The sequence below is a fragment of the Falco punctatus genome (assembly GCF_963210335.1).
Source record: "Falco punctatus genome assembly, chromosome: 1".
Lineage (NCBI taxonomy): Eukaryota > Metazoa > Chordata > Aves > Falconiformes > Falconidae > Falco > Falco punctatus.
The window spans coordinates 43645480-43670420 of NC_137580.1; the positions used below are offsets into that span (position 1 = coordinate 43645480).

Consider the following 24941-nt stretch of genomic DNA (forward strand, 5'->3'; position numbering starts at 1 on the left):
TTTCTCAGAACAATAATTATGTCAGATCATAAATCCTGTCCTACAGTGACACAAATAAAAACCTGACAGATGGTGGTACTTGCTTTATAATGTGGAGCAAGGTGATTCAGTTTAACTAAACGCTTAATTTATTTTTACTTAGTTTAATTAATTCAGCTTAATTATTTAACCTATTAACCAAAGGTTAATTAAATTGAATCTGAAGCACTCTCTTATTATATTTATATTGCTTTTTTTGAGGGGGGGGAATGGGACTAGTGTTTCATTACCTCTCTTGCTCATTAATGTTAGTGCTGCTGTTGCTCTTTCTTGAAACGTTTGTTTTCTCCAGGGCCAAGTTAATCCATAATTCAGCGCTAATGGTAAATCAGCTGTGCATTACCCACTGCGCACCCTCCAAACGGTGACGCCAGGGTTCGCATGCCGGGGCTGGATTGCACTGTCTGGCTGCGGTTAGCATCGGGTAACCAAAACTACTGCCGGAATGCACCCTAAATAGCCATCTTCTAAAAATATGTCCCTGCTCTTCTTCCCAACCTGTGAAGAGAGGTGGCAGCCCCATTTCTAAATGCTTCTTAAGGCTCTTTTGAACAGCACCTTGAAAAATGAAAGTCCAAAGCAAAGGCTACAGTGCAAACCATCCAAGATGTTAAAATCAAATTCAACAAACTCAAGCCCAAGAGCTATTAGGAGCAGCCCACTGGTGCGGTCACAGCTGAACTGCCCCTACCCAAGGAAGTCATGGGCACCTGCAGTGCCTGCCCTCACCCAAAGGTCTACCATGGGCTCACCCACAAACCGTTCTCTCTCCAAAAAAAATACATAATAGTGATAGTCTAGAAAAGCAAGGGTCAGGGACTAGAAATACCTCTGCTGCCTGTATACTTTATTCTCATCAAACATGCTGACGGCTAGGCAGCTAAGCATCAGCGCCAGCAGGCTGCATCGGTGACGGGGCACAACCACAGCATGCCACAGCCACCCTGGGAGGGGATGGAGTCCCCGCACATCTAAATGTGACCCACACATGCTGGCAGATGAAGATGTGGATGGTCATGACGGGTCAGGGAGCCTGGCAACCTCCAAGGGAAAAGACCAGACCATTCTTAAGAGCCCCTTAACCCAAAAATCCACCTACTGACTTTGCAAATGCGAGCTCGGGGAGCGCAAGAGGGGAATCTGCACAAAGCCTCCAGAACTGGTTTGAACACCAAAATTTCTCCAGCACTTCAGGGATTTGTATTCCATCCAGAGATTTTAATTCCACCTCTATAGCACTGCAAACTCCATACCCATAACCCACAGCCCAAGACCCACTCAGAAGTCCCACTCTGGAGCAGGGGCATCTGTTGCAAAAGTGCCCACTGGGTGCTACCTTCATCCCAAGCACCCACAGATGCTCAAGAATCAAACCTGCCCCCTTCAGGCTTAGATTTAACAAGTCCCTGCTAAGCACAAAGCTGAATGAGATCACATCTGGTCTAGGGCCAGAAAGTAATGGTGGGGTAACGGTTTTATTGGCTTTTAGAGAAGGAGCTGTTTGATTTCAGAGAGAGAGAGAGAGAGGAGAGTCAACAGCAACATTCACTCCTGCTAATCTCATTTCCAGAAGCATGCTGAGTGAGAAGGCGCTTGGGCACAAAGCTTTGCTCGATTGCTGTCTGTTTATCCGGGATTACGTTAGGAGCCCAAGACGCATCTGAAAACAGCCCATGGCAAGAACTAGGGCTTTGCAAATGGCTTCTGCAGCATCAGGTTTTCGGGAAGAGATATTCCAGTGTTTCCAGCAAGTTGTTGGCTGGATGGCAGCCAGTTTGCTCAGTACAAGTGCTTCAGAATTAACAGAATAGATGTGCAGGAAAGGGAAGATTTAAAGACCTAAAAATAGCTCATTTTTGTTAAAAAAAGAAAAAAAAAGCTTTATTTAGATGCACAGGTTTTAGCTATGCAAATCTAAGACAGTCTTGAGGCAAGCACTGCAGCTAACAGGTGTTGATTAGATAATCTGGTTCATTTGGTTCATTTAAAATAACGTATTTACCTTAAGCAAAAAGATCAAATGCAGAATGCTGAATCTGGCCTGGGCAAAGGGCTCCTCTAAGGGGGAAACTGCAGCAGAAGTTAGTCTGATGATGATCTGCCCCACTGTCCACAAAAGCTACTTTTAAGACTCAAATTACCACCAAATCTGGTATTAACAGCTCTTTATTTCAGTGTCAACAACACAAAAAGAGGGCTTGCATTTTGACATCAAAACCATGCAAAGCACCTATACACTGAGAATAAGATATTGAACAAGTGCCTCTCTCCTGCTACATGTGGAAAATTTGGCAGGAAGACTGAGTTTTCCTGTACGTTCTGCTCTATCCTTCCATAAATCAACCAGCTGTGAAGGGTGATAATTAACCTTCATTCCAAATCAAATAATTTGCCACTGAACAGTATTCCACGCTGCCCTAAGCTGCTCAAGGATGCTTCTGTAAACTTCATCAAGGACCCAGTTCTGCTCTCGGTTTAAAAGGACAAAGTCCCAAACACCTCCAGCTACAGGAACAGACTTTAATCAGAGGTACTGAATTAATGGTGAGCAGAATTTGGCTCAAAGGACGAATGTCTCCTCCATACACAGGCCCAAAAAAGGCCGTTATTAATGTCCCGGACAGAGGGATGTAGGGACCACCCTAGGCTCAGAGAATTGTCACGTGCACAGAGGACAACTAGACATCCCAGACTATTAAAAAACAGTGGTATAGAAAAATAAAAGGCAAAAAATATTGAACCAAAAAGGTTCCAAATAAGGCATCAGCAGGTCCCGACTGGATGTGCTCCCATTACATACATCACCCTCCCAGTCAGGGTGGTTAGGAACGATGCATTAGGATTGTGTTTCTGATCTCAATCACTAAGCACTATGAGCAGCCAGAAGGGTTCAAGTTCTCATTGAAAAAGAAAAAAAACCAAACCCAAAACACAAAAACAAGGAGTATTCTTTTTGGTAAGTATTTCTTAGAAAATAAAATAAAAACAGTAAAGCAATTTTTTTAAATGATTCTTTAAAAAAAGACAACATTCCTGTAAAGTAAAAATATATATATATAGAAATAGAATATAATTTTTTGTTTTTAAAAAAGACATTCAGTATCATGTCAGCGGATTCTGATCAACTTCCCATCCATCTTCTGCAATAACCGCTGCTTGTTAAGGCAAAACGTCAGGTTGGCACCATTACAACAGCTGAATCAAACTGGCCGAAGGCTAAGCAGAGCAGGCAGCACGCCGGCGTCAGCGAGGCTGCTTCTCCCGCACGCTGACCGAGCCATCCTCCATGCCAAAGTACACCACCTCTGCCATGTCGATGAAGAGTCCAGTCTCCACCACACCTGGGGAACAAGAGTTCACCTGCCTGTTAATGCCAGAGCCACCCCACTGCTTGAATCCTCTCCTCTGCCCGTGGTTTTGTTTGTTAAAAGGCACCAATGCCTCCATCAGAGGTTTGGAGAGAGGTGTCCAACCTGGGTGATGTTGCACCAGCTGCACAGGAAGCCTCTGAGAAGTCTTTTCCATGTGGCCACCCCTAGAAGAAACTCTCCAGAGAGTGAGAAACAACGCCTAAAGCTCCCCCCAACATTCACACCACCCCAGCCACCACCATTACACCACAACCACAAGCATGGCATTTTCAGCCATCTGAAGACCCATGGGAGCAAGAGGAAGCTACGTGCAGCCACAGGCTTACTCACTTTGCTTTAAACACATCTAAAACACTACCCTGATAGCTAACACTTCTTCAAATGCTAAGACTCCGCAGATCTGATGCTACCTCTGCAATTTGTAGCCCATTTGCCAACGTACTTTTGGTTGCATTTAATTATGGGGTGCTTCTACCTTCACAGCGATCACTGAGCCACAGCCAGAGGCCAGAAAGGTGGAAAGAAACGGAGGACAAGGGCTACCACAAGCACAAGGTGGCCGGAGCCCTGCTAGCACCGCTGTATTTAGGCTTTACCAGTTCTGCTCATCCACTTCTGGGTAGGGAAGATGATCTTCTTCCCCTTAGCAGGTCCATTTCTGAGCAGCAAATTGTGCTGAGACCATCTCCACACCAATACGATGGAACAGGTCTCATCATTTACTGCTCATCTCTCAATGAAAAGAGATGCAAGGAAGAAGTCCTTGCTGTTTTGTTTGCAAACAGCATAACTGGCCACTGTTGCTTTCTTGCATGGAAACAGCTCTCATGATGTAGACATTTGTACAGCAATGGGCAGCAACCACATTAGGATATGGAGCACCACACCAGGGACAGCCCAGACCAGCAGCGGTCACCGGTTCATTTAGATCCGTCACTGGTTCATTTATATGTGCTCCTGCCAAAGGTACAAACTTGCCATCTACTGCTGGCTGCCAGCAAATACAAGGTAATTATTCAGATTGCAAAGACACTGGGACAAAGGAGGGCAGAGGTAGCATCCTAGCATTTTGCTCCTAGAGCAGGAAAAAAGAAAATGGGTGTATTTTCAGTAAGTCAGCCTTATATCAGCATTGAGGGAAGCAAAGCCACTGAACAGAAGCAACTAGAAGTTACTGGTGACTCTTCACCCAGCTTTCACCCATGGCCTCTGCCTGCTCTTGTATTTTAACTGTGATGCCAGGACAATATATTGCTGCTTTATGGGGATGCTGAGGGGATGCAGCAGGATCCCAAACTGTTCCTGCACGCTCTGACAATGCACAAACAGTGAGTGAAGGCAGCTGTGTTATGGACTTAGGGCCAGGCAGGTATCTGGTATAAACTCAAAGACAGAAGACACAACCGTATTCAATTCAATTCAAAAGCTGACCAGATTCAAGACCAGACTTTGCCAAGATAACCAGAAAGATATCCAGACGTGGCTCAGCCAGTCTGCCTGCTGATTCACTGAGGTCCATAGAGTGCCATTGCCCCTGGGCAGGCTTGGATTGTCCAGAAGCAGCTCCAGGCTGGGCAGCAGGTCTCATGCAGGGCAGGAGTCCTTGCAAGGAGGCTGTTTTGTTTGCAAACAGCACAATCAGCCATTGCTTCTCTCTTGCACAGCAATAGCTAGGACACACTGCACCCTCACACCATAGCCTGTAGGACTATGCAACGGTACTGGGATGCAGAGCTGTAAGCAGCTTCAGGAAAATACTGTAACCCAGTGTGAACCCTCCCTCGAGTCCACCAGTGTTTCCATTAAAAGTTCATCTCTAAATGGGCACAGGGAGAGTAAGGAAGAGCACAGGACTGGTGTGCCTAATGGGAAACAGTGTCATAAGTCATCCGGCATCACCCCAGGTTTTCACTACCATATGGAAATGCCACGTGGGTACAGTTGTACTAATTCAGCTGATAGATCTCTCAAGCAGAAACAAGTGTAGAGACCCATAAGAGGGCAGTCAACACACACACACAGGGCAGTAAACACACATGCACATTCCTGCCCATCCAGGGGAGAGCTCCCATGGTCAGGGCTGTCTAGCACGGACCCAGCCTTAGCCAGCTTTTGGTTTTTGGGTTTTTTTTATCTAAATCACAGGCATTACCTGGTATCATTTTTATAGCGGTGTTCACTTCACTCCATTCATGAACCTTGTCAAACTTCCAGTCCAGGATGAAGTTCCCGTTGTCTGTCACCACGGGGCCCTGGGAAGCAAACCCATTTGTCACCACCTTGTCTACTGAGCCCAGCAGGGACTGTCACAGCCCTCACCGGGACCAGCCATCCCTGCTGCAACGGTTTAGAGAGAACCAATGTTCAAGTAAATCAGAGCAGCCTACAGTAAGCCTGTAAGTAAAAACATCACCCAAGGCAACTGCCCATTCCTCATTCTCCTGCATACAGATGACCATGCAGAAGCTGGAAACAACACTGCAATTTCATCCCTGCAACAGGGGGTCTTTTTTGCAAGAGTAAAGCTAGATTAACATCCTAAAAAGGCTACTGCAGGCAACAGAAGCCAAAGTAAGACCCCTCTGCCCCAGTGATAACAGCAAGCTGCTGGTTGCCATGGGGAGGTTTTGGAGCTGAAGAACTGCTGGACTCCAGCATCCCAGATGCGCTCAGCACTCTCTCAAGGCCAACAGAAGGAGCAATGGGGTGCTTTCAACAGAGCAAAGGCAGCTGGGGCTGAGGGCCAGGTGTTTTAGCATCACCGAGCAGGGTTTGCAACTACACACGCCAGGAGGGACCAGCATCCTCCAAGGACACAGCTCGTGCTCTAGCAGCACCGATGTGAATACCCTGAGCGAGGCTGGTCTCAAGTTCACAGAGGACGACAAGTTTGCTTTTCTCAGGCATCAAATGCAACCTCCAGAGCCTCTTGGGATTAGACACATCAAAAACAAGTATTCAGCCTTCAGGCGTTAACTCCAGCCATTACTGCAGACAGCCTTCCCCTTCCCTTGCCACACACCATGGGCTGGCGAAGCCCTGCTGCCCAGGTCAGGACAGGACAGCGGCAGCAGAGACAAAGCAGCTTCAGTTTTAATTTAGTCTGGCTCCTTGTGGCACAGAGAAGCCTGGGATGGAGTGTGAGCTGCCCCTCCACTCAAGACCCTCTGGCAGTGCAGGCTGCCTTCCAGCGCCCCAGCATCCCCGCAGAGCGGCCGGTCAGGCCCAGACAGGCAATCCCTCCCCTCCCTGCTCAGGGATGTTTGCTTGAGGAGACATAAGCCAGAGAGGCTTTCAATGAGCAGCCTGAGCACCTAAACACACAGTTCATTAACCAAAGTATAATTAGGAGGAATTACACAAGACGCCACTCGCGGGAGTGAAAGCCCAGATTTAATTAGATGGAAGGCCAGACTGCTGGTCCTCCATTTGCCCACGTTCAGGTGGCTCCTCTGGGGAAGTGGGGCGGATCAGGGACACATACTGCTTTGCTAACAGCCATGCGCAGCTCCGCGGCACCTCCGAAGTTTTTGGTCAGGGCTCTGGTGACAGGGACGTAAGCCATGGGGATGACTTCAATAGGAATTCCCTTCTTCCATTGCTCCCCGAGGCTCTCTGATTTTTTCCTGAGGACACAGTTTGAGGTGGGATTAGCATCAGACAGTACCATTGCTAACACCATTCACTTCATCACATTGCCTCTTGCAAAACCCTCAGGGTAGGGCACAGCGGTCAGTTCACGTGTGCACACGTGTAGGAAGAACCAGTTTAATGCACGATGCTCAGTTCACTCATAAGCCGTTTTGACATGTTTTGGACAAGCAGGACACGAGTTGTTTTTTCAACAGCCCCGCAGCTGTATGTACAGAAGGGGAAATTTATTCAGTGCTGACAATCACTGAGCTCAAAAAGCAGCGCAGCCATTTCCTCACAAGCTCTGCTGACTCCTAAGCAGGCCTGCTGAGTTGAAAATTAAGAAAAAAAAGCTAAACCGAATTGCTGAAGCACTGAGAGCCAGGCTAATTTCCACCTATTCCTGCTCCCTTGACCCACTGGAAGGACAATAATAGCCTAACCTATCCAAATCACCCCACGGGACAGAGAGGTATAATGAATATTAATATTTTCACCTGTAATCAGCAATAACAATGAAGCATTTTGCATATCCTGCAACTATCTTCTCCTGCGTCAAGCAGCCACTGCAAGAGGCGGAAAAATAATTATAATAATAATAAAAAAAAAAGCCAGAAAACATCAGACCACCCCTCAATGTGCCTGATGGCCTTGAACTCCAGTCCCCTCCTTCATATTATTGCTGGGTTTGGTGCTGCTGTTGCCTCATGCCAGGGCTCCTTCCCCTGCCCCATCACTGTATCCTCCTTGTCCCTTGCACACACACCTGGTCAGGAGTCATGTCCCACCACAAGGGCACACACAGCCCCGCACAAGATCCCCTCAGCCTCTCCAGCCCACCCCAGAGGCATCAGGCAGGATGCTCAGAGGCCAACCGCCACCAGCACCATGTGCAGACAGACGGACAACAAGGCTCACCCGCCACCTTTGATAAGGTTGAGGTCAGAGTCCACTTCATCTGCTCCATCGATGGCAACGTCGAGCTATAGGAAGAGAAATTTGGTGTGGAAGCTCTTCCTGTGTGGCATCCAGCGCTGCTCTTGGCACAGCTCGGGAGGGCATCAGGTCCCAAGCAGCAGCCAGAAACATCACTAGAGCCGAGACCACCTCATCACCAGCCAGAGATGGGCATCTGCTCAGCCACCCAAGGACGCCAGCTCCCACTAAACCACAGGCATTGTGAGAGCAGGAGAAAGAAAAGCCAAAACCAACTGCTGGCCTGCAGGCACGTCACTTCAGACCCTAGCATCACTTAAGGACCAGCACACAAGCAGGGGCCTCCCAGGGAAAATCTTGGTGACACTTCAGCAACACATTATCCCTGTCTTGGGCCAGCAAGCATCAGCCTGGAAGAGATGCCAAACACCTCGAGGAATCAGCTCGGCAGCCTACCTGCCATCTAAAGGGACAACACTAAAACAAAACTAAGGCTTGGCAGGGGGGAAATAAACTAAACTAGTTCTCACGCACGTTCTGCAGTGCGGCTGCCTGAACTCTGGTCCTCAGGGGAGGATGAGGAAGCCTCATGCTTTCATGAAGGACCAACTTAGAGGAAGGTCAGGTGAGGTCTCACCTCCGCAGTCCCACTTACCTCTGGGTGTCGGTCCAAGTCACTTAGCGTTAAGCCGTTCTGCAGGATCAGCTGACGGGCCTGCGCACCAAGAAGACAGCAAACACCATTTACCAGCAGCAGAAAGGAAAAACAGGCTCGTGGTGTCATTCCCCTGGCAGTTGCTTCACAGCTCCACCTTGAGCTGGCAGAGAGGCTGCAGCCAGCAGCGGGAACGCACAGCAAGGAGAAAATGATGCCTCCAGACCAGATTATTTTAATCCAAGGAAAACCCTGTTGCTGATTTGAACTAAAATGCTCAGGTGGTACAACAGGACTCCTGGGTTGAGGTCTCTCAGTACTAAATAGAAGAGGCCCCGTCAGCTTGGTGGGAATCACTTGTATCTAAGCATTAGAGCTGACATGGGATTTTTGACTCCCGTGTTTTTTCAGCTTGGACATCGTTCTCCCTCACACCCATCCAGCCCCTCCAATTTCCACACCCATCCAGCCCCTCCGATTTCCTTCTGCTGAAAAACGGGAGCAAGAAAATGAAATCTTTACGTCATAGCAGTGCAGGACTAACAATGAAAATATCTTTCATATTGGAAAGAAACAACAACAACAAAAAAAAGGCAGAAAAAGAAAAGCACGAGTCATGGGAAAAGTGTGGGAAACCTCCTGCAACAGCGGTTTGGTGGCTCTGATCTACTTTTACTGAAGTGGCTATGTATTTCCCTCTAGTGGCAATGGAACACAGAGCACCCCGTTACCCTCCCCTCACTGTCAGTTTAAACAGGAGCTCAACCTTACAGAACCTTCAATTGCTTCAATTTTCTGTTACAGATCATCACCTGAGTGAGACCCCTTCCCTGCACAGACTCTGCTCGCCTTCTAGCTCCAGCTAGACCAAGAAATGCCAGTGTGATAGCCTGGATCAACTGATTGCCCTGAATTTTACCCACTAACGCTAACAAAGAGCATCAGTTGCACGTGTTGGCATCCCATTAAACATTAAGAAGAGAGCAGGTGGAACTCCTGGCAATGAGCTGTAGTTGGAATCGTTTATCGTAGCATTTCATAGCATGTAGTTTTAACACACATGGGCTGTGGGCTCTCGATCTGTGCACTAAGATTGCCCTAAGGACTCACAAAATAAAAAGAATAAAAATCGGTGGGTTTACATTCATCACACAAAGCCCACGTAAAAAGGTTTCAAGGACCTAAGAATCGAAAGCATTGAAAAACACCATGCTGTACGTGCAAGCCAGATCCTGAACAGGCTTAGAGTCAGCAGTGTGGGAACGAGGCGGCTCTCTTCAGGCTCTCTGTTGCAAGGCCATGGGAGCAGACCAACAGGAATGAAAAGCAGAGCTCCCACAACTGGGGGGAAAGCAGCAGTAACTGCGCAGCACTTGCCAAGAACAGTATCGCTCTGTGCTCTCGGCACACGTCCGGGTGAAAAGAAGAAACAACACACAAGCCAAGGGACAGATACTTACCCCGGCTCTAGCTTTACTGATGGTGATGGAATAACCCAACCTGACAAGAGGGAAGGGAGGAGAATAAAAGCCCACTGAAACCAATTCTTCCTTCCCAGTGAGCTCAGCCAGCCATTTACACATGTACATAGTGAAAATAAGACGCTGTTTTGCTGACCTGCCAATGCTTCACTTGGAACTGGCTGAGGTCTAAGAGACTGCAAAAGACAAGAGCACGTATCCCCATGTCTGGGGGATTTTGGCTCCTCCAGGTTTACGATCTATCCATTCCCTTCAACAGCAACCTTTTTGTTTTACTGGTAAGAAACTCTGTAGTGTTACATGAACTGTCCCAACATTTCAAGGCAGGACAGGCTCCAGCCCATGTTCCCTACACGAACTTTATCAATATTGCCTGTGAGACCTCATCACTCAGAGCACTTTTCCTACATTCAAATGGGACATTGTGTCTCAGGATGGGGATCATTTCAGACAGATCAAAGATGGGCTCTCACCACATTCTACACATGCAACAGAAAAAGATACAGGTTAAAAAAGGAAAAAAAATATCTAGGGTTTTTTTTTTTTTTCCCTTTGCAGCAGTTTGCATTACACCCCAGTTGGCCACTGGTTGTTTGCAACAGCTGGGAAAAGAGAGGGTTTTATCTCCTCACACTCACACTTAAAGAACATCCACAGGATAAGATGATGTTAAGTTTTCATAAGATTTTAGGACAATTCAGGTTGGTCTCTATCCAACCGCCAGGTCAAAGCAGGGTCAGCTCCCACCTTGCTCAGGGCTTTACCCATTCAGTCTTGAAAACCTCAAAGGACAGACTCTGCACAGCCTGCCTCACTGCTTCGCTGCCCTCAAGGTAAAAAGGCTGTCACAAAAGTACAGTCCCAAGGTCCACACCAGGACTGCAAGAAGGACACATGCCCAATCCCTAGAGAGGGGCATCAGCACCCAGCCTCAAAAACCTCACAGGTGGTCCCTGTCATGTCACCTCTCCCTGCCCAAAGGGGACAAGGTAACAGCTGCTCCTCTGCAGCATGTTCCCAACTCAGGGAATAGAGGCAGAGAGACCAAAGCCAGTTGCCTGAATGCATGGAAGTAGCTCAGAAGCTTCCCCAGCCGCTCTGCACTTAACTAACCACCAAGCCATGTTCTCCCTCTCCCTGCAAACTTCTCAACAGTTAGCTCGGTATGAACCAAATCCTGCAAATGCTGTGCAGCAAAGGAAAGATTCAGCTGATTTTTCTTATGCAATTTCTTGTAAAAGCCAGCTGATGCATTTTAAGTTCCTCCTGAAAGCACAAGCTTGCTATTATTGCTTGCAGCGTGATTTTTACAGCTTCTGGGGCCTGATACAAAGGAGACCAAGTGTCTCCAGTGAGTTTTGTCTTACAAGGCCAGTTCACCACTGAACAGCATTTTTTTTGCAAGCGGGATCCAGAGCAAGCCATGCACCAACACTGACATAACCAGAGCTACCACCCTGGTTCAAAACACACCTCCTAGCACTATGGCATCCCTGCAGCTCAGGTCAGGGTGACACAGCACCATCACTGCCAGCTTCCTGAGGTCCATCTGCAGGCTGCACCATGACTGCTTTCACCAGTGCTTTTAGTGAACTCACGCCACGTTGAGCCAGTCCAGAGTGCAGCGTGGTGGCCTCCTGCAGCCAAAGAGACCATCCCCTGCATGAGTGTCTGGACTAGCAAAAAGCCAAGGAGGAAAGCACTTACCTGAAAAGATGTAGGGATGCAGACAATTGTCAGGTTCTCCTCTTTAACCCGCTCAGCTGTAGGAAAAAAGGCAGAAGCCTCTGTTTGTTCATTGCAGAAGGAAAAAATGCACCAACTTGCACTTCAAGAAATCTCTCTTCAGAGCAGCCCCTCTGAGTCACTGCAATTACTTGCCTTGCAAATAACTCAGTCATGCTGAAAATGCAAACAGGTGCCACCCTGCACAGGCTAAGGCTCAGTTTCTAGTCAAGAAATGTTTAAACACCCACCCACCCTAGCTCAGCCCAAGATATCGTGAGCCATTAACCTTTGTGCCTCCAGCAGCAGAGGAGCACCATCAGCAAATTGTCACCTGGGAAATTAACCCCACTTCCCTCTCTCACTCCATTAAGAGAGTTTTTTGCTGCCCTCCTTGTAAACAGAGATCTCCAGCAGCTGCCTGAAAGGTTTTCTGGCTTGTTGCCGTGGGGACACAACATTCATTTATTATAGAACATTTAAATATATGGATGGAAAGGACTAATAAAACATGTATTCCATTAAATGGAAGGAAATATTTCCTCCCCAGGTTAACCTCAAATGACTAAAATCTATTACTAAGATATCATTACAGACAAAATTTATTTTAGTAATTAGGGTATTTCAGCATAAGCCAACAGCCTGAGAGTCAGCAACAGCTCTTGCACCACAGCAAGCACAGGGGCTACATGCTTCAAGGTAATACTGCTGCTGGAAGGGCTGAAGATGCAATACATGAGGCTGTGTGTTGTTACAAGCCACTTCCCAGTGTTAACACATTCCGTAGGTGTGAGAAGTCAGAATTTGCAGCCTGGAACAGGCACTCCACTTTAAATACTATACCCATTTGTACAGAGACTGATTCTGTGTTAGAGCCAGGAGTGGTTGCAATATTAAGCCAAACTCAGAAAGCTGAACCGCAGCTCTCAGGCAAATAAGCGTATCACACACACGGAGCGTGGGGCGAGGCAGGTGCTGAGGGCAGGCACAGCACCACCTCTGGTACTCCCCTGCAGAGCAAAGCACTGGGCTGTGCTCATGCTTCAGCCCCACACAAGTCTCCCCAGCCACACAGAGCCACCCAGGTGGGACACACTGAGCTCTGCTTCCGAACGGGACACCCCCTCTTCATCCAGGCAAGACCCCCAAGAACAACAGGGCTGATCCTGCTCTCCCAACCCACTGCAGCACCCACAGCTGCTCTGTTCTGCGTCCAAGGACAGCAAAACAGGATGAGGCACAGCACCTCCACAAGCAGATCTGCCCTGGGACTAAGAGTGCCCTGCAAAGGACACTTTAAAGTTTCTCTGCACCCTCGGCAGTGAAGCATGAGGATAATTACCCTCATGTTCATTTTGCAAAAATGTATTTGCCTCGCTTGAGTATTTTGCTGAAATTTTCTGAATAACACCTTGAGTGAACTCGCACATGAGGCAAGCAGGTAAACCTAGCTGTAGGGTACAAAAAAAACACCCAGCAGGATTTCACATTCCAGATTTTCTGTCCACCTCAGCAGGACCCTCAGCGTGAGTAACATGATGTGAGCAATCAGCGTCAGCTCCATCAAAGGGGTTAACGGAAGCAGAGCAGCTGCATGGCCCAAAGCCACAAAGCAAGTTGGGACTAGGCAGAGCTGGAACCAAACAGAGGAGTTCGCTCCAGTTTGTGGTGGGTGCCAGTAAAGCGCTTTGCCTGGCTGGATGGGGAGAACAGGTGGCAAATCATTACCTCCTCAGGCCTCCCTATGCAATAAATTTAGAGCACAAGACCCAGTTTTAACCTTCAGCTTCAAAAAGGACACAGCAGCAGCAAACAGACCCGACACATCAGCTCTACGTCAGCATCCGAATTATTTAGGTTGTTTTTCAAGTACTTGGGACAGCTGGACAAGGGGGCTTTCTGCAGCGGGAGGGCCACGGAGGGGAGCATCCTACCTAATCGATGCACTGCATGGACAATTGTAGAACCGCTTCCGATCCCAAGAACTTGATTGTTCTGCAAATCAAAGAAAGATGGAGAAGAGCTGTTACTGGGGACTCGGCACAGGGGCTGTCCACATTTCCCAGTAGACTCGACATTACAAACACATGCAAGAGGAATCCTGCCCAGAGATGCACGCCAACACACAATGTCTTAGTGCACTGCAGGCAAGGAAGGGAACACACTGTGCCAGCAAGGACATGACCACTGCCTGCGGCTAAGGGATTTTAAGCAACTCACCCTCTCATTAAAGGACATGTGCTTGCTAATTACCACCATGGTCTGAATCTCAGGGGTTTCAATGCACACTCACTGGTGGTTGCTGGCACTCCATGCACCCTCTCCTGCCGGAAAGCTGGGAGTTTCAGACAATACCACAGAGGAAGAAGCTGAAACAACCTCAAGATAACATCTCCCAAGGAAGCCGCACAGTAAAAGCATGGGTTTGCTGCCAACCATATTGTTAGTAAACGGTACAGATGCATCAGTAGCCAAAGCAAAGAGCACAGCAGCTGTACATAGAGCACAATAAAAAGCGCTCTCCAAAACAGAGCATATAACTGCCTATATGAGAGCCCAGCAACACACCTGAAAGATGTGTGAGCCTGGCAGCACATGCTGAAGAGGATCGTATTTTAACCACAGCTCAGCCCTGGCCTTCCTCTGCTTATGGTCTGGTTTAAGAAGGATGGCTACTGTCTCACCCGTAACACAGGCACGCTTCTAAAAGGTGCTGCAGGCTGAGGGTGGATGGGTGCAATGGTGTTACCTCTGCAAGAGGATGCTCTGCAATGTAAATCTCTGTTTATTATCAGCTCAGTCTCCCACCCACTGAAAGCTACCTGCAGCCTCCTGCACACTCCATTTCCACAATAATTCCCATTCTCTGGACAGGATCCAAAGCTTCAATTGACTTAAGGAGGCCCAATATCACTACAGACATTTCAGACGAGAAAGACTTGAAGGCAGCCAGAGATGCAGGCACAGAGGAGCTGTTGTGCATTATCTCTCAGACATTAGACAGGTCTGAAGCTCCTTTTCCATGTGCAGCAAATCCCAGAGTTCAGCAGCTGTGGAAAAAGCCACACCTGCAGCACTTCAACCAGCTAACATCTTAGCAGCAAGCAAGCTTGCCAGGAAAGGTGGAACTCAATACAGGTCACAATCCCCTACGATAAACAATTTCCCTCGCTTCTGCAGGTGAAAAACAAAAGCTCTCCAAAACCCAGCGCGCAACCAGAGACTCGGCTTATACCCAGCCCTCACTAACCACCGTGATGCTGCATAAGATGGGGAAAACAATCTATCACAGCCACATGCCTGCAGCTTGCCAGAAGAAACCCAATAGCTCCCAAGGTTTCTCAGTTTCACCCGCCCAGCAGGTGAAGCCAAGCACGGCCAGCCAAGGAAGCAAACCTGTGTGGAGGCTGGCAGGACACGGGCAGTACCGGTGCTCCCGAGAGACTTGTTTCAACCTGGGAAGAGGCAGTTTCTTCTCTTTGCCCCCATTTCTATAGAACGGGACAGCTTCTTGGAGCAGATGGATGCCCTAAAGGGATGGGGAAAGCCTCAGCAGCGGCCACTCCACTGTAATGAAGTGGGATGAGCTCACAAAGGTTCCCAACCCCTCCCTGGCGATAAACTTGAAGGCATTTATCAGTTTTGAGAAGTTAAGCACCCTCTCTTAGGCGGTGGCAAGACTTTGGGCTAAGTGGGTTTCCCAGAAAAAGTTTAAGCCAGTCTAAACTGGTGCTGTCACAACCCCTGCCTTACTGCAGCTTCCACCTGTCCCTCCTCAGCTCCAACCCCAGCCAGATCAGGGGCAAAAAAAGCCAAAAAACATCTGCTATTCAAAACAAGGACAGGGCAAACATTGGTGAGAAGCAGAGCATAAGGTCAGCATGCAAGGGGCAGGTCCATCTCACAGCACCAGGGAGCAGCATTCCATGCAAAAAAAAAAAAAAAACAACCAAAAACAAAAAAACATTTCGGGTTGCTTACGCACACCCCAGCAAACAAAACCAAGGCGCTGAGCCACGATACAGCTGAGGACCCACATATGGACTCTGTGAGTGGAGTCAGCAGCAACCACAGCATTTTCTCAGCTAACCCAAGGAACAAGAGATGCTGCCCAACGTTACAGATGCAGACACAGCAATGCACATTGAATAGGTACCAGCAGCACCACAGGGGCTGGCCTGTCTGGGCCGGCCCAATGTAACCCAAGACTAGGATTTCCATGGGCAAAAAGCAGGAGATAAATACAGCACAAAGCCCGAAGTTTCCTCTTACTAATGCTCAGTCCTCTGGGCAGCAGGACCTACAGCTCTCGCCCATCTTTTCATTTCTAACAGAGGCACTTAAAGGACCTGCTTTCAGAGTTGTTGTATAAACACAAAGCCAGCTCTCCCCAAGCAGCTTATGGCTCTAAAGCCCCAGGTCCTGTGCCAGCCCACAGCCCACGGCTTCTGAGGTTGGCCATCTCAGTGTCCACCCCAGTACTAGGGAATTCTGCTCCTACAGCTGCCTGGAGACAAGTGCTTTGGGCAAACACACCAATCTGGCTTTAATTAAAAAAAAAAAAAAAAAAAAGAGAGAGAGAAAAATGTTCTCCTCTCCTAGCCCCTCCACGTACCCTCAGGTTTACATCTGCTGCAGGCTACACAAGAAGCTGCTGTGCTGGCACACCGAGGAATGGGCATGCAGGAGGACGCCAAGCAAGGAGCCTCATCTAGTACCAGCACCAAGCCCCCCGTGCCACGGATTTACGGCACAGTTAGGTAGGAGATATTTGTCCAGCACAACCAAACTGTGAAGTCAGTGGCATCTCCCACATGTCCCTGGCGCACAAGGAAGGGAGCCTGCAGCTTTCTGAAATCACATCGCTCCCTCCATTAACAGCAATAGCTCTAACGACAAACTCAAAACTATTGGTGACAAGCAGCTGAGACCATCGAACTTCTTGGTGGTGACTCTAACCTGCTTCTCCTTCTGGCCAACCCGCATGACAGGCGTTGCAGTATTACCACAGACACTGCCTGTTTTACTTAACCAGTGTCGCCAGCTGGGCACTGAACTTTGATCAGCTGGGATGTGGCCAAAAACATTACCCAAAGTTTGTGTGACCATACAAACACACAAAGGACAGCTATTTCACTAGGAAAAGTCCAAAATTAAGAGTCACATTTTACCCCAAATCAAAAGCCCACCCAGCTGGCAATAACCCACAGCAGCGGCCGTGCTGTGGCTCCGCACCTTGCGACACGAGTCCTTCCTCCTGCAACCCCTCAACGTGCCACTTTTGGGGCTTGCTTTGGGTAAGAAAGGGGATTTTTATGCAACTGCCGGTCCATCCCCCAGGCTCCCCAACCCCACAGACTGCTTTTGAGTGCACTGGCCTGGCAGGGGGTAGGTCTCAGAGAGCATGTGGCTGTACAGACTGCTCAGAGGAATTAGAGGCTGCAAAACAAGTGAAACCTTTATGGGACATCAGGAAAGCCATCCGTAACTGAACCTCAAGACGCTAACCCAGCGTGGGGGAGTGGGAAGGAAAAGGAAATTTTTTTTTCCCCCAACTGCCAACGTCTACCTTCTTGGCAGCGCCTCTACACCCGTTTCATCACTGCTGTTGCAAAAGGGCTTGCACAGCAAACATTGCGATAAACTACAGCGTGACTTTAACCGTCAATCTTCCAAGTGTTCACGATCAGCCTGTGCCAAATTTCAAGCAGCTCCCGTCCTATTTGACCTTCAATGAGTCGTTTATAGCCCCTTGCTGCACTTGCCTCCCTACAGAGGACAAGATGCAACCCCCTGGTTCGCGGCTGTTGCTCCTTGCTTAGCTGCTCAGAAACGGGGAGCAGCAGCAGAGCACCCTGGACTCGGAGCAGAACACGGTGTTAGCCTGAGCTCCCGCCACTGCCCAGCTTGCAGGAGGGTTCATGGTTAAAATTTGGAGGTGCAAGATGTTACCCCAAACTCGGTGTGCATCGTGCTGAGCCGGGCAAGGCAGGCAGCTGCTGCCTGGGAGGCAGGCGCTAGGCAAGCATGGAGATGGGAAAAGAAAAGTAGTTTTCTCCCTTCTCTCCAGGCTAAAGAAGCACACATCAAAGCGAAGGAGGAAGAGGCTTGGCGGGGCCCATGCATGCACCCCAGGGTCCCTCCCTGCACCCCAGGACTGTCCATACTCCAGGAGGGGGGGGAGTTGTCCGGGCACCCCACAACCTGTCCATGCCCCTCGAGGATGCTCCGTGCACTGGAGGGGCCCGGCACCCCGGGACCACTCTGTGTACTGGGGGACCCAGCACCCAGGAGCTGGTCCCAGCACTTCAGGACCCATCCCTGAACTGGGAGGCCCTGTACACCCCATGGTGGTTCCATGCTCTAGGGGGTCCCGGCACCACAGAACCAGTCCCTGCACCCCGGGGCCACTCTGTGTACTGGGGGGCTCCGTGCACCTCATGGTTGCTCCATGCATTAGGGGGTCCCGGCACCCCAGAGCCAGTCCCTGCGCCCCTGGACCGCTCTGTGTACTGGGGAGTCCCGGCTCCCAGCACTCCGGAGCCGGTGCCTGCAGCCCAGGACCCGTCCCTGCACTGGGAGGCTCCATGCATAGGGGGTCCCAGCACCTCAAAGCCAGCACCCCGAGACCACCCGGTGCACTGGGGAGTCCCGGCACCCCAGAGCCCGTCCCTGCACCCCGGCGCCTCTCCTGGTCCGCCCGTGCACCGGGAGGCTCCGCGCCTGGCGCGGCCGCTCCGCGCCCCGGGGGGGTCCGTGCCCCCTGCCCCGGGCAGGGCTGGGGTCCGGCCGCCTCACCTGGACGTGCTTGTCCACCGCGGCGCAGGCGGCCAGCCTCTTGGCCTCCTCGGCCATGGTGCCGCCGCGCCGCCCGCCGGCCCGGGCGCGCCTCCCCGCCGCCGGCCCCGCTCGGACCCTCCCCGGCGGCCGGGCAGCCAGGGGCGTGCTGCGGAGCGGGCCGAGCCGGCCGGGGAGCCGCATGCCGCCGCGGCCCGCCCCCGGGGGGCTCTCCCGCACGGGCTGCAGGCTTGGGCCGAGCCGGCTCCCTTCTTCCTCCTCCTCCTCCTCCTCCTCCTCCTCCGGGAGGCTGGGACTTGTAGTGCGGCGAGCCGCGGACTACAGCTCCCACAATGCACGGCATGGCATGGCCTCGGCACGGCATGGCGTAGCGTGGCATGGTATGGCATGGCATGGCACGGCACGGCATGGCATGGCACGGCATGGCATGGCATAGTGCAGCACAGCTCAGCACGGCAGAGCAAGGCATGGCATGGCTTGGCACAGGATGGCTTGGTGTGCCCACTCCACCCACTGCACCCACCTGACCCACAACCCCAAAGGAACTTGTTATCAATGTATTTACATGTGTGTGTATACATATATATATATATTCATATCTATATCTTGTGTTTGCCGGGGTTGGAGTGGCCGAGGCTTTCCCGTCAGGTGCCAGGGAAGGCAAGGTGTCCTGCCTGGAAGTGCTGGGGAGGAGAGGGGGCACCAGGCAGTGCAGTCACGCAGGAGTCCCTCAGCGCTGATGGAGGTTCTCTGAAGTTCCTCTGACGGTGCACTCCCCTGAAGGAAGAGCCTCTCTTGGACTCTTACTCACACTTTGTAGCACGCTCTCATGGGAAGTTGTCATGTGCTCATGGGATGTTGTCATGTGCGTTGGGGGTTAAGGACTGGCAGAGCAAGGCCTGCCCAGCCATCCACATGGAAACCCTGTTCTGTCACAGGACTCATAAGTAGGGACATGCCTGTGACAAAAGCTGCTGGTCCTCTGAGCATGCCAGTTACCAAACAGCGCACACTGCTCCTTATCCCACCCTGCAGGAGGGTCAGGACAAAACCCAATGGAGGTTTTCTGTCCTGGAGCACATAGAGCCTTTTGTGGTTTTGGGGTTTTTTTTCATTGCCTCTCTATCCTGGGTTAGCATCTGCTGAAACTCTTTCTGAAAAAATATTAGAGAGGTAGATCAACTGTCAGGTACCCCTGCACCAGTAGTGCTGATCCTGGAAGCCGTGTTAGGACCATGCAGAGGCATCTCAGTTTCTCTCCGGGCTGCAATCCTACCAAGACAGATGAGAATTGCAGGTATTTACCCCTGACTACTCACACCAAGGCCAGACCACAATGCAGAATAATCTTTTTAATTTTTTTTTTTTATTATTTTACTTGCACAACAGAAAAGCCACTGTTGGCTTCTGTTTTTTTAAATTCTGTGCATGACTGACTTGTTTTGTTGCCAGCCTCTGGGATTCTGCTGTGGTTTTTAAGGGCTAGAAATGTTTCCTTTTGTTTTCCCTGGGTCGGCACACCAGCCTTTGAACAATGGCGCCGTATTCAACAAAGACTCTATTATCATTGCCCAGGCTTATCTCAGTGCTGGAAGGCCTTACCTTTCTGTACAGAGCAGGTGACTAGCTATTAAGGGCAGCACATGATTGCTATACAGTCCTTTGGTGTTTTCTGCTAGCTAGCAACGATCTTTCCTGCAAGTTACACATTTTAAAGTGTAAATACACACACCTAGTGGGATATATATTTCGGAAAGAATCAAAGTACTGTGTTCTTCTGCAATGCATTAACCGTAAAACTGAAGGAGCAGCTGACTTTGGGGTTACTCTGTTCACTATCCTAAATGCTTGAGTACTGCCTGGAATGAAAACCAGTCATGGGGGTTTTAAACCAATTCAAGAAGCCAAATCTTGCATGTGCATATCCCAGATCCCACCGGAGTGGGGAGTGTTAGCCCAGGAGTCCTGTATGGGGGGGATAAACCTGTTTGTGTCCTCACAGCATGGGCTGATGGCTTTGGCTTGAAACACAACTTTCAGGGTGTCTGCCTGGAGAATGCAAACATTTCCACTTCCAGATAATGGGGCGGTTAGCAATTCATCTGAATCTGCAGGTGGGTTACTGTTCCCATGAATCTTTTGTTTATAGTGTGCTGAGCCTCGCCAATGCACAAAAAGGTGGCGTTGGGCACTTTAGAAATGGATTTTCTTGAAGTTTCAGTGACGACCAGCTCTGTCTGCAGACAGCTCAAAGTCCTTTTGTACAAACCTGTGTTTGTTCCAGGTCAAAGCCTCTCCCAGAGCCAACTGTCACCCTCTCTGCTCCAGTACAGGGGGAGGTGTTTGAACCTGCTGTTTGAAAAGACATTTTCCTTGTTGAACATAGTGGTAACTGCGAGGTGTTAGTGCAATACCACACTGATGAACAAAGTAGCTTGGACCATCGGACTGCATGATTTGTGGGAGCTGAATTCAGCATCTGAGGCTGAAATTACATGTTAGGAAATTACATGGTAGCTAACAGCTTGCTGGTGACAAAAAGGGAAGATCCTGCTCTTTACTCCCTTCACCCACCATACTCCCTCGACCCGGGTACATAGTTTATGCTTGCTCTGGCATTCCTGTGACGCTAAGCTGACTCACCTTGCCATGCAGGTAAAAATAGTAGTTTCTTCATGCCAGGTGAGCAAGGTTGAACTGGCTCAACCAACCCTAACATGTAACATCTCTTTGAAGGGGAGTTTTTTAACTGGCTTAAGCTGCTCTGGTCTGTGACAGCATTGTCCCCAAAAAGGAGAATTCCCACTATCACTTGCCAAGTTTTCCTGCTACTTCCATGTGTTGGCAGAGAGCTGTTTTTTCTGAAAGGTAAAGCAAACAAGAAATAAAAAAGTCAGTTTTCCTTGCGTTCTCATCAGGAAGGCAGCAAGATCAGTCAGTTGGAAGTGGGAAAGCTGAAGGACCATCTTCTGTGGCAAACTTAGCCCAACTTACATCTGTTGCAAAAGTGTATGCTAACCTGAGCAGAATCCTAGTGAAGGTATAGCAGGCTCTCGGTGTTAGGTGTGTTTATCCAAATAACTGTATGTCTCTCTCATTTGATAAGGTGTGAAACAACTAAAAAACAGCAAGACCTGTGAAGGTAAAACTTCACCTACAACACTGGGGAAACCAAGTGGCAGATTGAGCATTTCTAAATCATCTTTCAGATAAACTTTCTTTCTGGTTGGCAGTGGCTCTCCAAGCCTGTCACGTCCCTGCAATTAGGTTCTTGCTACCTCAGTTTTTATTCTGCAAACTCCAGTTCAGTGACATTTCTTCTGAATAACACCTACTTCACTGCTTGTCTGTGGTTCGATCTGTTGGATGAAGAATTGCTCGGGTTTATTCTGCTTGTGAAAAGACATCAGCAGGGGTGCTGGTATACTAATTACAACATATGCAGCTTTTTGATTGTTTGAATTCTCTGGGGAGGGAAAGGCAGGCTATAAATGATTTTCCAGGGGACTGCAAATGGCCCTTGGTACAGGGCAGCCACGAGGTGGCACAGTGGGCTCTCACTGCTGCGCCTTGCTGAGAGCAAGTTATTCAAGAAAAGCGGGCAGATCTTTAAGTGGAGTTACGTAAATACACCATTCCTACTAACATCCACCCAATCCTGCAAGAACAGGCTTTGATTTCCACACAAATGGCTGGTCAGATTTAAAGTTACTGTCATATGATTGAAATAGATCTCTTATGTCAGTCCGTCAAAACAGAATGGAGAATGTGAGTCATGCTTAGCAAAAAGCAGGAAGTTTGGTTTTCTTGGCACGGATTTTTAATACAGAGAGAAAATTACATGGCTGTATTGCCGCATTTGTCTTAAGGATTTGTGAATAACATTGTCCATGCCTTAGAGAAATGTTTCCAAAACAGGAAAGTACAAGCTTTCAGATTACGATTGTTATTCCTTATGCCTCAGTGGTAAGGAATCTAGTAGTCTGGAAGAAAACATGTACTCTAGCGAAAACTGTTAGAGCCCCCTGGAATAAAAGGCTTCAATTGGAAGACTGCTGATCTGGAGCAGGATGTGGGAGGAATAAAATAAAATGAGGTAATACTCATGGGTGTGATAGGAACACTTGCACAAGGCTGTTATTGTTTTGTCATAAGCGTAATAAACCTCCATGAACCAGCACAAAGGTAGAAGTTCAAGCCACTTGTGAAGTATTCCAATATTCTGGCACTTGCTCTGGGGTCCGTGGTTACTGTGTATCTGTTTCTAAGCCCCTCGAATAACTAGTGGGACAAGAGATAAATTCCAGCAAAAAGCATGCCACAGAACTAGTTTTTCTGCATATTCTATAAATATAATGGATTTTAAAATTTAAATATATTATAGTTACCCTTCAACATGACTGTTCAAAACATCGCTATGCAAGAAAGATTAATTTAAATGGGAACAGGTGCAGGGGAGGGCAAGTGAGATGAACAGGAGAGAAGAGAGCCAAATGTGTAAGGGAAGAACAAAAGCTTTTGGCTTGGTTTGCCCAGCAAAACAGAAGGAACTTGATTACTCTTTATGAACATACAAATGGGTTCACAATCAAGAGAGAGGACTTATCTAAATAAAGAAAATAGTAGCTCAAGACCATATGGGTGCAATAATAAAATGTCATTTAAGTTACTAAAAATGACATGAGCCATTTGGCATGTGGCACAAGGTAAACTTGTTCGGACTTTGTTATAACAAAGTAAGTAAAAAAAAACAAAACAAACCAACCTCTGGATTGCAATTCACTGGTTGTCTGGGGAACAGTGTTCATGACCTGACTTTGCATAATCTGGCACTTTAAAAGAGCTCTATTTCCAGCTCATCAGAAAATAAGAGTGCAAGCAGGAGGAAAAACATAGGTGTAAGTCTAAAAATGACAAAGAGTTCACTGAGCCATCAAAGAGCTACAATTTCAAAATCAAGAACGAAAATACTTTGACAAATCCTGGTTTATTAGTGAACTGGATAAAGTGATTAAAAATGAAAAATAAATAGCCAAAATGGGGAAAGCGGGAAATAAAAAAGCGTTGGTATAAATAAGAAGTTATGAGAAGCAGAGCAGTTATTGGAAATAAGGTGCATCAAAGGAAATCCATAGCTGGCAAGGCTAAATCCCAGAAAACCCTAGTAATGGTACAGGCCCATTACTAGATGGACATGATTAAAATGTCAATAATGATGCAGAACTGTTCATTGAACATTTGTGATCTATGTCTGTAAAGAAGCAGGAAGGTACGCGGGTGGATTACTTAACAGTGATGTGATATTAGTCTATTAGTAACCAGTGAAGCTCTTGTCTTCTGGGGGTAACTAGCCCTATAGCTCTGAAACAGCTGGCTACAGAGAGCCCTTGTCTGCTGACATTCATCTTTAGTAAACCTTGATATACTTGATATACACAGTTTTAGAAAGCTAAAAAAGTGCCAGGTTCATATCTGTCTTCAGAAAAGATGGTTGTATAATATGTAGGAAATGTAGATGTAAGAACAGTTCCTGGCTAAATACCAAAAAAAGTTGGTATGTGACTCAGATTAAAGAATTAGCAGAACCAGTCAGAGGTCTAATAGAAATCTCATTTCATGCTTCAAGAAGGCAACAAAGAATTCAATTTCCTCTGGAAGGTGTAATAAACTTTTTAAAGGATTTTTACTTAGAACCGCACACTATTTTGATTGAAAATACCCAGGGTAATAAACCATCAGTTAAGAATATATTCAACACTGGCAACCGAGATTGTTTTTGGTTTTTTTTTTACAACTGGTTATAAATCATTACTGAACAAGGCTACTTGTAATGGGCTCCCTCCAGAATCATGTATGCTATACTACACATATATATAATCAATATTTTCATTAGTCATTTGGAAGTAAATAGAAAATCACTCCTAATACAATTTGCAGGTGACATCCACATCAGTGGGGTGGTACAGTCAGGATGACAAGGGCCATTGTTCAGAACATGATCAACTAGATCTGGATGAAGGGACTGCCTCAGAAGACAGTCAAATGCTAAACCACACATCTCAGGTACCCAGATGTCCACAGAGGAAGCATCACATCATGCTGTGTGTTCTCTAAAGGCCTAAAAGTCAGCGTTTACCCCCATGCAAAGGGGAGGCACAACTAGGGATATACCAGAGCCTTCTCTACCCCCGGTACAAATGAACACAGCACCCTCACCTCCATATTCTGAAATGTAATGACAAAAAAACTATAAAAATGAGGGACAGAAAGCTGTAACTTAAGGGCTGAAGGAGATGCCTTACA

The 24941-nt window shown here is 48.2% G+C and overlaps 1 protein-coding gene across 2 annotated transcripts; it reads right to left on the reverse strand.

Moving 5' to 3' along the window:
• Positions 1 to 2187: 2187 nt before the first annotated feature.
• On the reverse strand, positions 2188 to 18913 carry RPIA (ribose 5-phosphate isomerase A). 2 transcript variants are annotated; one of them, XM_080400613.1, is made up of 9 exons: positions 18639 to 18909; positions 13775 to 13835; positions 11823 to 11878; positions 8635 to 8694; positions 7962 to 8026; positions 7541 to 7609; positions 6895 to 7036; positions 5563 to 5662; positions 2188 to 3380 (listed from the first exon to the last, which is right to left on the reverse strand). In XM_080400613.1, the coding sequence occupies exons 1-9, from the start codon at positions 18819 to 18821 to the stop codon at positions 3283 to 3285; spliced, it is 834 nt and encodes a 277-aa protein (XP_080256739.1). In that variant the 5' UTR covers positions 18822 to 18909; the 3' UTR covers positions 2188 to 3282. The 2 variants fall into 2 exon arrangements, with proteins under 2 accessions (XP_080256739.1, XP_080256740.1); XM_080400614.1 differs by lacking the exon at positions 2188 to 3380 and adding an exon at positions 3387 to 3574 and having other exon boundaries at positions 18639 to 18913.
• Between the last annotated feature and the right edge of the window lie 6028 nt (positions 18914 to 24941).

Bases quoted from the DNA above. Each gene is read 5' to 3' on its own strand.
- RPIA (XM_080400613.1), bottom strand. From the start codon at position 18,821: ATGCGGCTCCCCGGCCGGCTCGGCCCGCTCCGCAGCACGCCCCTGGCT. The intron at 8,027-8,634 runs GTAAGTGGGACT...CTCTTCCTATAG, and splicing joins ACTTGGACCGACACCCAGAG to CTCGACGTTGCCATCGATGG. The intron at 7,037-7,540 runs GTGAAAATATTA...CTGTGTCCTCAG, and splicing joins ATTGTTATTGCTGATTACAG to GAAAAAATCAGAGAGCCTCG.